The 14588-nt window shown below is 47.2% G+C and overlaps 2 protein-coding genes across 2 annotated transcripts in view; one reads left to right on the top strand and one right to left on the bottom strand.

Moving 5' to 3' along the window:
• Positions 1 to 383: 383 nt before the first annotated feature.
• TADA3 (transcriptional adaptor 3) lies at positions 384 to 11968 on the bottom strand. The gene is made up of 9 exons (XM_072785227.1): positions 11431 to 11968; positions 10519 to 10751; positions 8893 to 9143; positions 8668 to 8773; positions 7228 to 7369; positions 7034 to 7137; positions 5698 to 5807; positions 2782 to 2967; positions 384 to 917 (listed from the first exon to the last, which is right to left on the bottom strand). The coding sequence occupies exons 2-9, from the start codon at positions 10723 to 10725 to the stop codon at positions 725 to 727; spliced, it is 1299 nt and encodes a 432-aa protein (XP_072641328.1). The 5' UTR covers positions 10726 to 10751; positions 11431 to 11968; the 3' UTR covers positions 384 to 724.
• Positions 11859 to 14588, top strand: part of ARPC4 (actin related protein 2/3 complex subunit 4) — an 11449-nt gene continuing 8719 nt past the window's right edge. The window contains exon 1 of the mRNA XM_072785230.1: positions 11859 to 12327. Coding sequence (XP_072641331.1) covers positions 12325 to 12327 — 3 coding nt within the window. The 5' untranslated portion in view covers positions 11859 to 12324. The remainder of the gene's footprint in view (positions 12328 to 14588) is intronic.

Raw genomic sequence — 14588 nt, 5'->3', positions numbered from 1 at the left:
CCTGCCCTATTCTGTGCTAGATATCAATTTGGCCTCTGTCAGCTGCTACTAGCTGCACAGCTGGAGGAAAAACCATTTTAGGCAAAAACTCACATTGTGGAGGGCAGTACAGAGATAGCTGGACCTTTGATGGCTTGGTCAACCCTGGAGGCTGCCTTGCCCCAGGACCACTAAGGCCCAAACAAACACACTTCCTTGTTGTGAATCCACTTTGAGCTGAGGGTATTCTGTTAACCTGCAGCCCCCAACTCTCATAGAGTTGTTCCTGAATGAATGACATATTCCTGAATGAGCTGCCAAAGGCTGAGAGCCCCCTTGCCCTCCTTTGCCACCCACACCAGTTCTTCTCTACCGCACAATAACAGACATTCAAGGATTCTGAATGCTTTTTAAAAAACCACAGCAGTCACTTTACTTTTAGCTTTGCACTTTACAAAACCACAAGGGAGAAGTCCTTGGGGGAGAGAGGAGTAGGAGTGGGGGACAGTAAAGAGGGGAAGCCCAGTGTGGGCTCCAGGCCAGCCCAGAAAGGCCTCCCATGTCCTGACTGTACAGAGCTAGGCCAAGAGACCTCAGGGAATGGCCATAGTCCTCTAGAGACTGTCGCGATTTGACATTTAATAGGCAGCCACAGGCCTGAGGTTCAGGCAGCAAGAAGGAAGTGGGCTTTTCATCCCTCCTTCCCCCAGGCCAGGGAGAGGAGGCTTGCAATCAGGGGTGAGGGCTACCCATCCAGCAGCTTTAGGATGCTCTCACGTTCCTTCAGAGTCTTCCAGGCCTGGTCCTTCTCTTTCTTGGTTGGGGTCCGCTTCTTCTGCCGGGCAGCCATGATCTTCCGGAAGGCGTCCATGACTTCGTTGTCTGCCATGCGGACCCGCTGCCTCAGCTCCTGCCGGCTTACCTCCTCTTTTGCCAGCCTGTGGAAACCAGCCAGCCAGGTGCCATGGGAAGCCCACCTCCACAATGGGGCCGCCCTCCCTCTCCCAGACTGAACCCACATACCACCCCAGGCTGGCACTACTGTGGAATGTTTCATACCTAAAAGCAAAGTTATTGAACCACACTGATAGGGTACTATGTGCTAGATATAATCTTAAGCCCTTCAAATATGTCAGTAGAATTAATCCTTATAACAATCTTATGAGGTAGGTACTATTATCCCAATGTTACCAGTGATGAAATAGAAGTCAAGGAGAGTAAAAAACACCCCAAGATCCCACAACTAATGAGTAGATATGAAGACAGAGGCTGGCTCCGAACAATCTTCTTTAAAAGGTGTTCTAATGTCAGCAGAAGACTCGCTCACTTCAGTATCCAAATTCCAGCGCAACCTAAGCTTGGGCTAGGTAGCCTAAAGTCTATGTGAAGCACATGAGATGCCAAACCAACCCTTGTAAATGAAATCTGACCTATAAATTCCACTGTTAGTGGAGCTGGAAGGTGGCTTAAGATATCTGCCCTAGTCCAACCTGTAAATTTTCCAGAAGGGGAAGCTCCTGCTCAGGCCAGGAGATACCTTGCTTAAGGCCCTGAAGCTGGTCCATAGCAGAACCGAGGGCTGGACTCTGGCCTTCTGACAACATAAGCCAGTTTGTTCACTGTCCACTACCTCTATCCACACGTCCTTGTTTCTCCCTCTTACTCCATCTCTCTCTTCTCCACCCCACTCAGTACCTCTTTCATCTATTATTCTCCTCTTCTTGCTCTTTCAAGAAAGGGAACTAGAAAGAGGTTTTGCATGTAGCCTTGGGCTCAAGTTGCAGCTTGGTTGTTTACTGGTTGTATGACTTTCAGGAGAGCACTCACTTCATTGGCCCTTTACTTCCTTATCTAGTAAACAGGGAAAACACCTCTCCCCCAGAATGTAGTGAGGATTCAACAGGAGGGTGTATATAAAGCCCCTGGTACCCAGTAGGCACTCAGTGCACCCTTAGCAGCTTGTCAGCAGTTCCCTCACTTTTTAATGGTATAACTCTTTACCAAAGCTCATTTGTAGACCACAAGCCTTTGCTCTGCCTCTCCTCCTACCCCCCAGGACAATGTATAAGAGACAGGCAGAACCAGCCAAATCATGTGTGTCCTGCCTTGTTGGAGCTATGTGAAGCGAAGACACATAGCTTGCCAATGAGGCTGCTTCTCTACCTTCCCTCAGAAAGGCAAACAACTACCATAATCTCCCTCCAGATGTCACCTATACTTTTGTCATGACCAACACAGGGCAAGATGGATGGGAGTCAATATAAAATGAAAGATATTGTGACCAATTGCCTAAATAACGGATACTAAAATACTGGACAATTTCAGTGAAGGGCCAATAATAATCACAGATGTCCAACAAAATTGTTAACAGTTGATAAATCTAGAGAGTATATTGGTATTTATTGTACTGCTCCTTCAGATGTTCTGTGTTTATGAAAATTTTCATAAAAGTATGTTGGGGGAAAAAGAAAAGAAGCATAAAAAATAAGTCACACAACAACGTGAATATAAGTAATACCACTGAACTATACGCTAAAAAATGGCTTAAAGAGCCAATTTTATATGTTTTTTTTCCACCACAATTCCAAATAGGTAAATAAATCCATCACAGATGCCTGAGCCCTAGAGTCTGTGGTGCCTGGCAATGATGTTTTTTCAAAGGCTCTCTAGATGATTTGGAAACCCTGCCAGGTTTAGGAAACCTGTTATAAAACCCCCAGAAGGTGACTGGCAGCGGCCCAGGCCTTCTCCCTAGGGCACCCCCCCCACCCCCGCCCGGCCATGTAACACATCCACACTCACCTCAGCAGGTCATGCTTCTTGGTACGGTTATGGGCACTGAGTGCCTTCAGCTCAGCCTGCCGTTTGCGCAGCTCAGCAAGGACTTCATCCTCTGAGTCCTCTGCAGGGCGGTCCTCAGACTCCAACAAGCCCTGGGCAATCAGCTCCTCCTTGATGCGGCTCTCAAGGGACTTGGTATGTGGCACACTACAGAGGAAGAGAATCCTGAGCTCAAGGGCCGCCTTAGACGGGGGACCCCTGAGAGGTTCCAAGGTTAGTGAACACATTCTTTTCTCTTTGGGTACCCCCTCTCTATCTAGGTATAAAAATATAGAGAAAATGTTAAGGGCTGAAATCATGAAACTCCTAGAAGAAAATCTAGGAATAAAGCTCCTTGACATGCGATGGGTCTTGGCAATGACTTTGGCTGTGACACCTAAAGCACAAGCAACAAAATAAACAAGTGGGACTACATCAAAAAACTACTTCTGTACAGCAAAAGAAATCATCAACAAAGTGGAAAGATAACTTACAGAATGGGAAAAAATATTTGCAAATGATGTATCTGATGAGAAGTTAATATCCACTATATATAAAGAACTCCTATAACTCAAAAGCAGTAAACCCACTCAATTAAAAACTGGGCAAAGGTTCTCAATAGACATTTTCCCAAAGAAGATATACAAAAGGCCAACAGGTATATGAAAAGATGCTCAACATCCCTAGTTATTAGAGAAATGCAAATTAAAACCACAACAAGTTATCACTTCTGGCCTATTAGAATGGCCATCATCAAAAAGACAAGATCACAAATATTGGCGAGGATTTGGAGAAAAGGGAACCCTCCTGCACTGTTGGGGAAGGTAAACTGGTGCAGTCACTGTGGAACACCATGTGGAGGATCCTCAAAGAATTAACAACAGAACTCCCATATGATAAGCCATTTCAATTCTGAGAATATGCATAAAGGAAATGTAAATAACTAACTTGAGAAGATATCTGAAGCCCCATGTTCACAGCATTATTTATAATAGTCAAGATACAAAAGCAACCTCGATGTCCATTGAAGGGCAAATGGATAAAGAAATTGTGGTATATATACAAGATTATTCAAACTAGAAAAACTAGGAAATCCTACCAATTGTGACAACATGGATGGACTCTGAATGCATTATGCTAAGTGAAATAAGTCAGAGAGAGAATAACAAATACCATACAATCTCACTTCTATGTGGAATCTAAAAAAAAAAAAAAAAAAATCAAAAAACAAAAAACTCAAATTCATAGAAAAAGAGAGCAGACCTTCCACTACCAGAAGCAGAGGATGGGGGGAGGACAACTGGAAGAAGGTGATCAAAAGGTACAAACTCCCAATTATGAGATAAGTCCTAAAATACCATATACGACATGACGACTGTACCTAACACTACTGTATGATATAGGGAAAGTTATGAAAAGTGTAAATCCTAAGAATTCACATCACAAAGGGAAATATTTTTTTTTCTTTTTCTTCTTCTTGTATCTATGTGAGATAGATGTTAGCTGAACCCATTGTGGTAATCATTTCACAACACACGTAAATCAGGCCACGTGCGTGTTTTGTACATGTACACCTTAAACTCACACAGGGATGTATATCAATTATTGTTCAATATGCTGGAAAAAATATAGAGACAGACACATCTGGTCTTGTTTCAAACACAAGCCAACACATAGCCGTTGTCAAAGAATATAGAAAAACCTATAATGCCAACAACTTAGAACCACTATCTTTTTATGTTACTATCAAAAACATTAGTTATTTTGCTATTAATGTTACATATACAAAAATATATTTTATGATATATTCCTTATATACCATACATACTTCAGATTTTGTTACCTTATCTCCAATCTTTTCTCTTTTTTTTTAAGATTTTATTTATTCATGAGAGACACAGAGAGAGAGAGGCAGAGACACAGGCAGAGGGATAGGCAGAATCCATGAATGGAGCCCAATGTGGGACTCAATCCCGGGACTCCAGGATCATGCCCTGGGCTGAAGGCAGGCGCTAAACCGCTGGGCCACCTGGGCGTCCCTCTCCAATCTTTTATTACACATTATTTTAGTTTTTTTCCCAATGTGCACATATTTAAGTATATGCTGAGTAAAAACAGGATCAAACCCTAGTATGCTCAACTGACATGTTCTCCTTTTAGCACTCTATTGTTTACAGATTTTCACATCAATTAACTATGTTTCTCTAAGATGATTAATAGTTACAAGTTATTTCATCATATGGAGTCACAACTCTATCCAACCAATCCCCTTCAGATGTACATTTAGGTCATTTACCATATGGAAAGCACTATGATAAACAACCCTGTACTTAAGTCTATTCGTGCTGGGACGCCTGGGTGGTTCAGTGCCTGAGTGTCTGCTTTTGGCTCAGGGTGTGATCCCGGGGTGCCGGGATCGAGTCCCACATCGGGCTCTTTGCATGGAGTCTGCTTCTCCCCCTGCCTATGTCTCTGCTTCTCTCTGTGTCTCTCATGAATAAATAAAATCTTAAAACAACAAAAAAAAGTCTATGCATGCAGAAATGCTGAGTCTTTCTGCATATTTAAAACTTTCATTGGGGGATGCCTGGGTGGCTCAGTGGTTGAGCACCTGCCTTCACCTCAGGTCATGATCCTGGGGTCCTGGGATTGAGTCCTGTATCAGGGCTCCCTGTAGGGAGCCTGCTTCTCTCTCTGCTTATGTCTCTGCCTCTCTCTGTGTCTCTTATGAATAAATAAATATTAAAAATATATGTATATATTTAAAAAATGAAACTTTTATGCGGCTTCATCAAAATGCCCTCAACTCTTTTAATGAAGACCTCCCCATGCTGGGATGTGACGAAGTCAATAGAGGCAGGGGCCAGATAGTAGGATATGGACAGAGTTGTCACTCACCTGAAGGGCTTGTTCTGATTACGGGGAGAGGTGCTTGCCCCATCCGCTCCTGATTCCTTCCCAGACATGTCGGGAATAGGAGAGTCCTCCATAGGGGAAATGATATTTTCCTAGAAGACCACAGGAATGGGATGGAGGGAGTAAGAGTTACAGCATTTCCATCTTCTTGTTCCTCTCTAACCTGCAGTTAGAGTCTTCAGTCTTCACAGAAATATTCTTTTATTGTTCCCATCCTCTGGGAAGCCTTCTCAAACTGATACCAGAAAGCTCTGATCATTGTAGAAATCCCGTTTTTGTACTGATACCAAAAGAAGGGAGCACAGAAGAGCAATGATAACACTCAACAACAGTAAAGAGAAGAGCTAAGCTTTTGCATTGACCAGGCACTGTGCTAAGTTTGCTGCGGCATGAGCTGCTGGCTGTCCAAAAGCCATTCTCACCTTTCTGTAGTGGGGCTTATGGCTGCCCAGCTACACTATACTTCCCAGCTTCCCTTGTAGTCAGATGTGGTCACGTGACCAATTCTCTCCAGTGAAAAGTGATCAGAAGAGATAAGAGCCACAGTCAGTCATGGCCCATAAACCTTCCTTCACATTCTTCCTTGCTCTTTTTCTGTGGGCTTGGAGCAGCAATCACACCTAGAATGACCCTTGTGCAGAGTGCATGTTTAGGGTGGCAAAGCCCCCATAGCCGGGGTCCTTGTGTGATGGTGTGGGGCTGAGATCTTCCCTCACTTCCACCTCAGCCAACTTGGAACATAGCTCAGACTATTCCATGAGAGAGAAAAACACTACTGTGTTGGAGCCGGGGGAAATCCAAGGCTTAACGAGGTAAAAGATGTGCCTAAGGCCAGACAAAAAGAAAGAAGGCATAAAGAAAGGGACTCTGCACCTGGGGTTTGAGCCTGGCTTCTACTTATTGGCTGTACAACCTCAGGCAAACAGTTCCCTTTTCTGAGCTTCAATCTTCTGGTATGCAACACGGGGCTAGCCACTGTCCTTGCCTCCAACAAGAGGATGTGTGGAAAGCCCTTGCACGGGGCTCAGCCCTTAACCAGCATACTGGTTAAGGCTGACAAAAGTAACTGTGGTGTAGTGGCTACTTTTAGGTGAGGTTAGAGTCTGGGAGAGGCATGAGAAGGGCTCCAGGATACTGGCAATGCTTTATTTTGTGATCAGGAGACCAGGTATACAAGTGTGCTCATGTGTGAAAATTTATGAGTCTATACATTTTTAAGATCTACATTACCTTTCTAAATGCATGATATACTTCAACACAAAATAAAACATTAAAACAGTAAGTAAACATAATCCTTGTTTTGAATTAGGGTGCTCACCTCCACCAGGGCCTGTAGGAGGCGCTGCGTCAGAGCACCAAAGGGGCACCCATCTTCAGGCTGCTCATGCTGGGCCTCAGACTTCTTCAGCAGGGCATCCACATCTGAAGTGGGCAGAGAAACAGTAGACAGGTGGGCTGAGTTCTGCAAACTCAGGTCCTGGTCTGGGGTGGGCAGGGAGGTGAGGGGCCTACCTTTAGTGTCCAGTTCAGTCAGTGGCCCCATAAGGCCTTTCTTCTTGTCAGCCACGGCTGCTGCTCGGGCCCCATCCTTCTGTTCCTCCAGCAGGTCCTCCTGCGCCCAGCGTTGGGAGTAGTGCTTCCCCAGGGGTGGGATCTGTGGGGAGATGCCACCCAGCCGAAAACGAGTAAGCACTGGCAAGCCATGCCCAGGGTGAGTGGGGGATCTCTGTGCACTTGGGCACTGCTAATAGGCTCATCATCCATCCCTTTGCTGTCTCCCAAGGACCTACCCCCAGGGCTGAAGTCTGAGCCTTGTGTATGTGGGAAGAAATGAAGGAGATAAAAATCTCAAAAAAAAAAAAAAAATCTCTATGCTCACAATCTAGCAAGGGAGACAGGTACATAACCAACTAAGACACACATGGGAGCCAGTACGTAATAATCTCCAAGATACAGGTGCAGAATGGTATACCTATGTGGACCATCTCAGGTCACAGCTGTTGTCCCTAGAGAGAACCAGGAGCTTTAGTGTCAAGAGAGGAAGTTCTCATTTGTATTACCTAAATTTACTACTACCTATATAATTTTTATTTTTAATAAATAAATAATTTTTATTTCAAATACATTTTTTAAAAAATTCAAAGAACTCAAGTGCTAGAAGTAGGTCAAGGTGTTGTGGCACATGACAGAGAAACTTTCTGGGGGGAGTCTGCAAAAGTGTTTGGTGGAGATAACAAGGGATCAGTGCTTTAAAGGATGAGTTAGTTTGGTAAGGGAAAAAGAGCATGTGTAGAGGCCCAGGGGTTAGTAAGGAGCCTTGGTGGGCCTGGGTGAGGGCAAGGTGCTTGGTGGGGTAGTAAATCCAACAGTGACAAGGGGGCATGGCTGAGGAAGCTGCAGGGGGCCATGGGGCTGAGTCACCAAGGACCGAGGTGTTAGACTCCACCTTGTGTGTTATGGGAGCCAGGGGATGCGTGGGAGCAGGGTTGGGTCACATCCGATCACAGTAGCTGACCTATTGGAGTTCTCCCTGACGGTTTTCTGTATTTTGTACATTTTCTTTAATGGAACCTGTTTTATTTACATCACAATAAAATTAATATATTAAAGAAAGAAAACAGAAAGTTCCTCTGGAGGCAGAGAAGTATTAAGAGACTATTTGGGTGAAAACTAATGAGGGCTTGAATCAAAGCAGAGGTGATAGAGATGTTGGGACAAAGGACAGTGTCACTGAAGTAGATGCTTTAGGATGTATGTGGTGATCATCCGGATGGGGTAGAGGAGGCAATGTAAGAAGAGAGCCGAGAATTAGAGCCTAGGTGTCTGGGTGGGTTAAGCAAAGTAGGGGTAGAGCAGGGGAAGGAAGATGGTACATGACTTTGGGATCTGTGATTCCGAGGCACCTCTGAGCCCTCTCACTCACCCCCGTCTACTGAGGCCCAGGGTTTCTACCTTGTAATGTTCAGCCTCATCTTCTGGGGGTTTCAGTAGTTCCTCTAGTGTGCGTACTTCCTCACTGGTGATATCAGCACAGTAGGGCTCTACAGAGGCCCAGAACCTGCAGGGAGAAGCAGATCCTGAATGGGTACCTCCTATCCCACCATCCTCAGCTCTAGGCCCCTCCACAGCCTCTACTGTCTGAATCCCAAGGCCCTTCTATGCTCTCTGGCCCAGAACCTGTTGGGGGCATCATTCTTGGGGATCCGTGGCACGTCAATTGGGTCATCAGTGAATTCATATTCCTGGATCTTGGGCTGAAGGTTTTTGGATTTGGGACGCCCGGGACCAGGGCCCGGCCCATGTCCCGCCTTCCCTTCCAGTTTCTGCTTCTTCGGCTTTCCATGTTTTGGGGGAGCTCCGAGCTCATGGTCTCGACCCAACTTCAGGAATCGTCGATCACCTTTCTTATCCTGCCAGTCAGTGAGGATCTGAAATTTACGAGAGACTATCGCTGAGAGGAAGAAGAGAAGTCATAGGACAAGTTTTTCTCCCAATGAAGAATTAGGATTTAGAACTTGACAAGACGCCAAGGTCTTTTTTATTTATCCATCCCCCTTTCATTTAGTAAACTCCTACTCACCCTTCAAAACTCAGTTCCTTTTCACAGGACTTCATTCATACACTTCTCATCATTCCATTTGTCTGGACTGATTCACCTCTATCACCTAAGCCAGTCACACAGTGTTTAGGTCAAACTAATGATCATGCCCCAGTGCATATCAGCGCTGGAATATGCTGGTGGTAACTTTTTGATGAATGCAAACAAGACTCCCAGTAAACCTTCACTTCAAATGTCACAACTGGGAAGCCTTCTCATCAGTTACCCAGCCTCTTACACGCTAAAATACAACTGAATTTGCCCTGCTCAAAAAGCTTCAGTGCACTCCCATGGACCACAAGATAACTATTCATCCTTTGAGGACCTATTAAAATGGCATCTTGGTCCCCTCTGAGTCTCTGACACTTTGTACCAGTAGAACTGTTGGCCTAAATGTGTTGTTTGATCATACTGGAACGAACAGCATACCTTGTCTTTGTAACTAGACTATAAGCTACTGGAGACCAGGACATTCATTTTAACTGCCTCTGTTCCCCAGGATCTGGCATAGCATCTGGCACACAGGGCTCAGGGAATGCTTATGTCGTAAACAGAAATATCAGAGTAGTATCGATAATTAGCATTTGAAATACTTAGTGTCAGATGTTGGGCTGAGGCTTTTGCAAAAAACAAAACAAAACAAAACAAAAACCTCTCTTTTAATCCTCACAGAAGCTCAGAGATAGCTCCTATTATTCATCCCAGTTTGCTGATAGGGAACCAATGCTCAGTGACAGGAGGCAACTTTCCCAAAGTCACATACGTAGAAAAAAGTAATACTAAGCAAGTGCTTAGGCCAGGATTCAAATCCAGGTCTTCTCAATCCAGTTTCCCTAGTACTTTTAACCATAACACAACATCACCTGGTATCTGTCTGCCCTCCCCCCGCCTTTGAGTTAGCAAACTCCCTAAAGGCCAGAAGTGTCCTCATTACCTCTCTCTAATGACTAGCAGAGGACCCAGAACATAACGGGGGGGTGCGGTGGGGTCAATAAATGCTTAGCAAATCAGAAATCTTGCAATTTATGAGGATCATGCATGTTCTTATATATTCTATGCATCACATGAGCGCAGTGTGGGTCTCTCCTTACCCCTCTCTCTAAGCTCCTGTATCCCGGGCCTCAGTGGGTAGGTGCTAACTCAATGATCTAACCCGTAACTTGTCACAGTCCACCCCTGGTGATAACCTCTCTGCAGAGTATCACCTGGGTTTCGGCCTCGAGAACCCGCAGGCGCCGGCTGGCAGAGGAAAGCAGGGTCTCAAGCTCCAGCTGCAGAGTGTCCAGCTCTTCAATGCCGATGCCATCATCCTCAGAGCGGGCTAGCACAGCCGTGTAGCGTGGACAGACCTTCAGGTGGTCCACAGACTTGAAGTCATGGAACTGCAAGGGGCAGTCCTTCAGTTCACTCATGGCCCAGGATACGGGACCCTGTGGAACTGGAGAGGAGAGAGCCATTGATAGGAGAGAAACTGGCACGAGAAAAGTCCAAGAGCTCCCTCCATCCAGGGACAGACTCCAGGAGAAAGCCAGGCTTCGGTACCTAACTACAAGATTGATGGCGCGGCTCCTACTCACAGGACACTCGCTGTACATCAAGCCAGGTACAGACACTTTACTGGCTTCTCACTGAATTCCTCACCCAACCCCATGAGCAGGGACAATGGCGACCTACACCTTACAGATACGAAAACTCAGACTCTGTAAGGGTGGGTACCTGCCCACGGTTACCAAGAGGCAATCTGAATCCAGATAGTTTTGAGTCTTTGCCCTGTCTTTCTGATGCTCTTCTGTCCTACTGCTCCCGGGTCTGGCTAAGCCTCTAAGCTCCAAACATCCCATTCTTACAATGCTAATGTTCTCTGTGCCTCCTCGCTTCTTCTCTCACCCCCTCCCGTCGTGGTCCCTTTTCTTGGCCGCTGACAGTGGTTAAGAATATGGGCTGGTAAGCCAGGCAGGCACAGCCTTTACCATTCTCTAGTTATGTAGCTCCAAACGTGTTATTTAGCCTTCCTGAGTCTCGGTTTTTCCATCTACAAAATGGGGACAAAAGAAATCTGGGTCTGTCTCCCCATAAGAAGTCTGAATCTGTAAAATGGGGATCACGATAGTACCTACCTCCCCGGGATGCTCTGAGGATTATGAAAGGATGCTTGTCAAGAGCCCAGTTCAGTGCCTGGCACAGAAGTGCGCCTGTTTAGTGGCTGGCCCCTCCTGCGGGTCGCCCCAGTGACTTGCCTTCGGGGCCCCCGTCCTCTGGGGACCCCCTAACGCGGCCCCCGCCCCCTCTACCTCCTCACTGCAGCCTCCTGCTGCCTCCTACGGCCCCCAGGCCACGGGAGGGGGCGGGGAGTTCCGGTTGGTGGAGCAACCGCCCCGGAACTGGCCAGGGGCGGGCCCCCCGCAGAGGACGCGGGGGTGGGCGACGCGGGCGGGAGCCCACTGCGGCGTGCGGGGAAGGGTGGGCAGGCCGCGGGCGAGCCTACTGCAGGTGGGGGAGGGCTCGGCCTCAGGCCCACTCTGGGGATCGGCCCGAGGCTGGGGGCGGGGCCCGGCAGCCAAGCCCTCCGCCCGGCAGCTCGTCCCGCGGAGCCCCGGGGGCTGCAGGTAGGAGGGGCCCAGAGCGAGGCTAGGGGCGCAGAACCGGAAGGAACGGAGGGCTCCTCCGCCTCGCCTTGTCCTAATATGGTGCCCAACCTGAGGCCGGGCCGCACCACTGCCCGACTACGGGGCACGACGAGAGGAGGGCCAGGGCCGCAAGCCAGAGCTGCGTGGATAACGGCATGAGCTCCCGCATCGATTCGAAAGTTCCGCAGTCTAAAGATGTGAAGACAGTCCTAGCGGGGAGACCTGCCAAGGACCGGGGGCTCCCAGGCTCCCCCTCCCCGCTCGGGCATAGTGGTCCCGTCCGGAAGTCCGGGCGCAGACCGAGGCTGCGCCCCTCGCGGAAGGGCAGGCGTCGCGGGCTGGCCACTTCCGCACTTCCGCTTTCCGGCCCAGCCAGCGCCCGCGATGGTGAGCGAGCCGGGCCCCGCGCCAGGGACCCCCGCTGTTTTGCCTCAAACGCTGTGGGTCTGGGGGCGAGGCGGCTTTGCAGCGGAGAGCCCCGGGGCCGAGGGCTGCTGCGGGGTGTGGGGGCATGATGAGGCTGGGAGGAGAGGGCGGGGCGGGAGCCCAAGTGAGGAAGGGGCGAGCGGGGGGCGCCCCGGGAGGACGCAGGCCTCGCAGGTTCGTGGTTTGTCTTTCGGGCCAGGTGGGGAACTGTGAGGCGTCGACAGGACGCCGGGAGTGGGGCCTGGGAGGTCGGCGGGAGAGCCTTGAAGGCACTCAGTAGGCTTCCTCGCCCGTAGTAGGGCCGGCGTAGCAAGGGCGCCTCACCCAGGGTAGAGCTTTGCTAAATACACTGTCCTGTCCTCTCCTGACCGCTTGACCCCACAGTTTTCCAAAGGAAGCGTCTCCACTTCCTTATCCCACTCTTCTCTTACTTCCCTGCCTTGCTTCTGCTCCACGGAAGGATTATGCCGCCGCCACCCAGACCTCTTCCTGGTTAGAATTCCACCGTGTTAACCTTAACCATAGTACGAGAGCTCTGTCCTACGGATCCCTCCCTTCCTGGAAATCCTCGCAGCTGATACATGTCGGTCTTCCTGGGAGTCGAGGCTTTGGTTCCCCACCTTCCTCCTCACATTTTCCCTAGTGGTGCCTGTCCATTCCCGGCTTCCATGACCTTGTGTATTCTGGTGGTTCATGAGTCTGCCTTCCTAGCTCTCTTGTAGGGTTTGCCTGGATATCTTGAAGACACCTTCAGATCACACCTTCAGATCGAAAATCATTTTCTCTCAACCAGCTTTCCCCATGTTGCTTATCCTGGCTTTGTGGCATCTTACCTCAGCTAGCAGTCTGGATTTTATTTTATTTTATTATTTTATTTTTTCTTTCTTTCTTTCTCTTTCTTTCTTTCTTTCTCTAATGGAGGCCATACCTCTTGGATTTTTTTTTTTTTAAGTCAACTGTATTGAGGTATTACATGAGAATGCATTTATTTTTTCAAAGGGCAGGTGTCATGGGGCTTGCCACCTAAAAGTCACCCTTTTTAAGTTTATCATCTGTGAGTTTTGACAAACACAATCCTGTAACCACTACTACAGTCAGATTAACCATGTTTTCTCAAAAAGCTCCCTTTAGTCCCTCTGTTAATCAGTTGTCTCTCCTCCATTCCAGGCAACTACTGATTTCTTTTTTCCTTCTATAGTTTTGCCTTTTCTATATTGTCATATAAATAGAAGTCTTCAGTATGTAGACCTTTTGATGTGGCTTTTTTTTTTTAAGTTTATTTTTTTAATAATTTCTGCACTCATCAGGTGGGGGGGGACTTGAACCAACGACCCTGAGATTGAGAGTTACAGACTCATTAGACTGAACCAACCAATGTGGCTTCTTAATTAACCATAATGCATTTGAGATTCATCCATGTTGCATGTGTCACTACTCCTTTTTCTTGCTGAATAGGACTTCATCATATGAGTGAGCTACAGTTTATTGAAAGGTGTTTTTTATTCCATTATCCTCTACATTTATGACAGTCCAGCTCTTGTGATACCCTTTGCTTGTCCTCACCACTGCTCCAGGCTCTCCTCACCCTTCCTTGAATAATCCTCTCTGCCTTTTGTCTCATTTCCCTCCGGTCCATTTTCTGCAGAACCACCATGCAACTGGTGAAGCCAGATAACTTCCTCCTCAGAAAGCCCCAACAATTCCTTACTACCTTAAAAGAAAAGCTAAAGTCAGCAGCCTGGCATTTGAGATTACCCATGAATCTCTAGGCTACCATTGCAGCATCATCTACTCAATCTAAAATGCTTTCTGTATGCAGCAACACTGCTCATCACTACTTCTGGAACTCCTAATATTTTTTTTTTTTGCAGTATTCTAACCTTGCTTATGGTATTCCACATGATATTGTATAGAAAAGGAGTAAGACATTGCATATGTTAGATACTGAGCTAGGTGCAGGGTATGTTGATTTGAATAAAGAGACATGGTCTGTTAAGCATGAATCTTACAGTCTAGTGAAAAAGAAATCACTGTACTGAAATACGAAGGATGTATTGTTGTAAATTGTAATAAATGCTATGAAGGAGGAAGTCAAGAAAGGCCTCTCTGAGGAAGGAAGGGGCCTTCCCTGAATACACCAAGGTCTAAGGGATGACTTAAGTCAAGAAAGGAAAGAAAGTCCTGTATAGATGAATCAGCATGTGTAAAGCCTTCAGATGAGA

Source organism: Canis lupus, chromosome 19, assembly GCF_048164855.1.
Source record: "Canis lupus baileyi chromosome 19, mCanLup2.hap1, whole genome shotgun sequence".
NCBI lineage: Eukaryota > Metazoa > Chordata > Mammalia > Carnivora > Canidae > Canis > Canis lupus.
Note: the sequence above shows the minus strand (reverse complement) of the source record. Positions and strands in the feature narration are given on the sequence as shown.

Bases quoted from the DNA above. Each gene is read 5' to 3' on its own strand.
- TADA3 (XM_072785227.1), bottom strand. From the start codon at position 10,725: ATGAGTGAACTGAAGGACTGCCCCTTGCAGTTCCATGACTTCAAGTCT. The intron at 9,144-10,518 runs GTGATACTCTGC...CGTAAATTTCAG, and splicing joins TTCTCGAGGCCGAAACCCAG to ATCCTCACTGACTGGCAGGA. The intron at 7,138-7,227 runs GTAGGCCCCTCA...TGCCCACTTCAG, and splicing joins GACTGAACTGGACACTAAAG to ATGTGGATGCCCTGCTGAAG.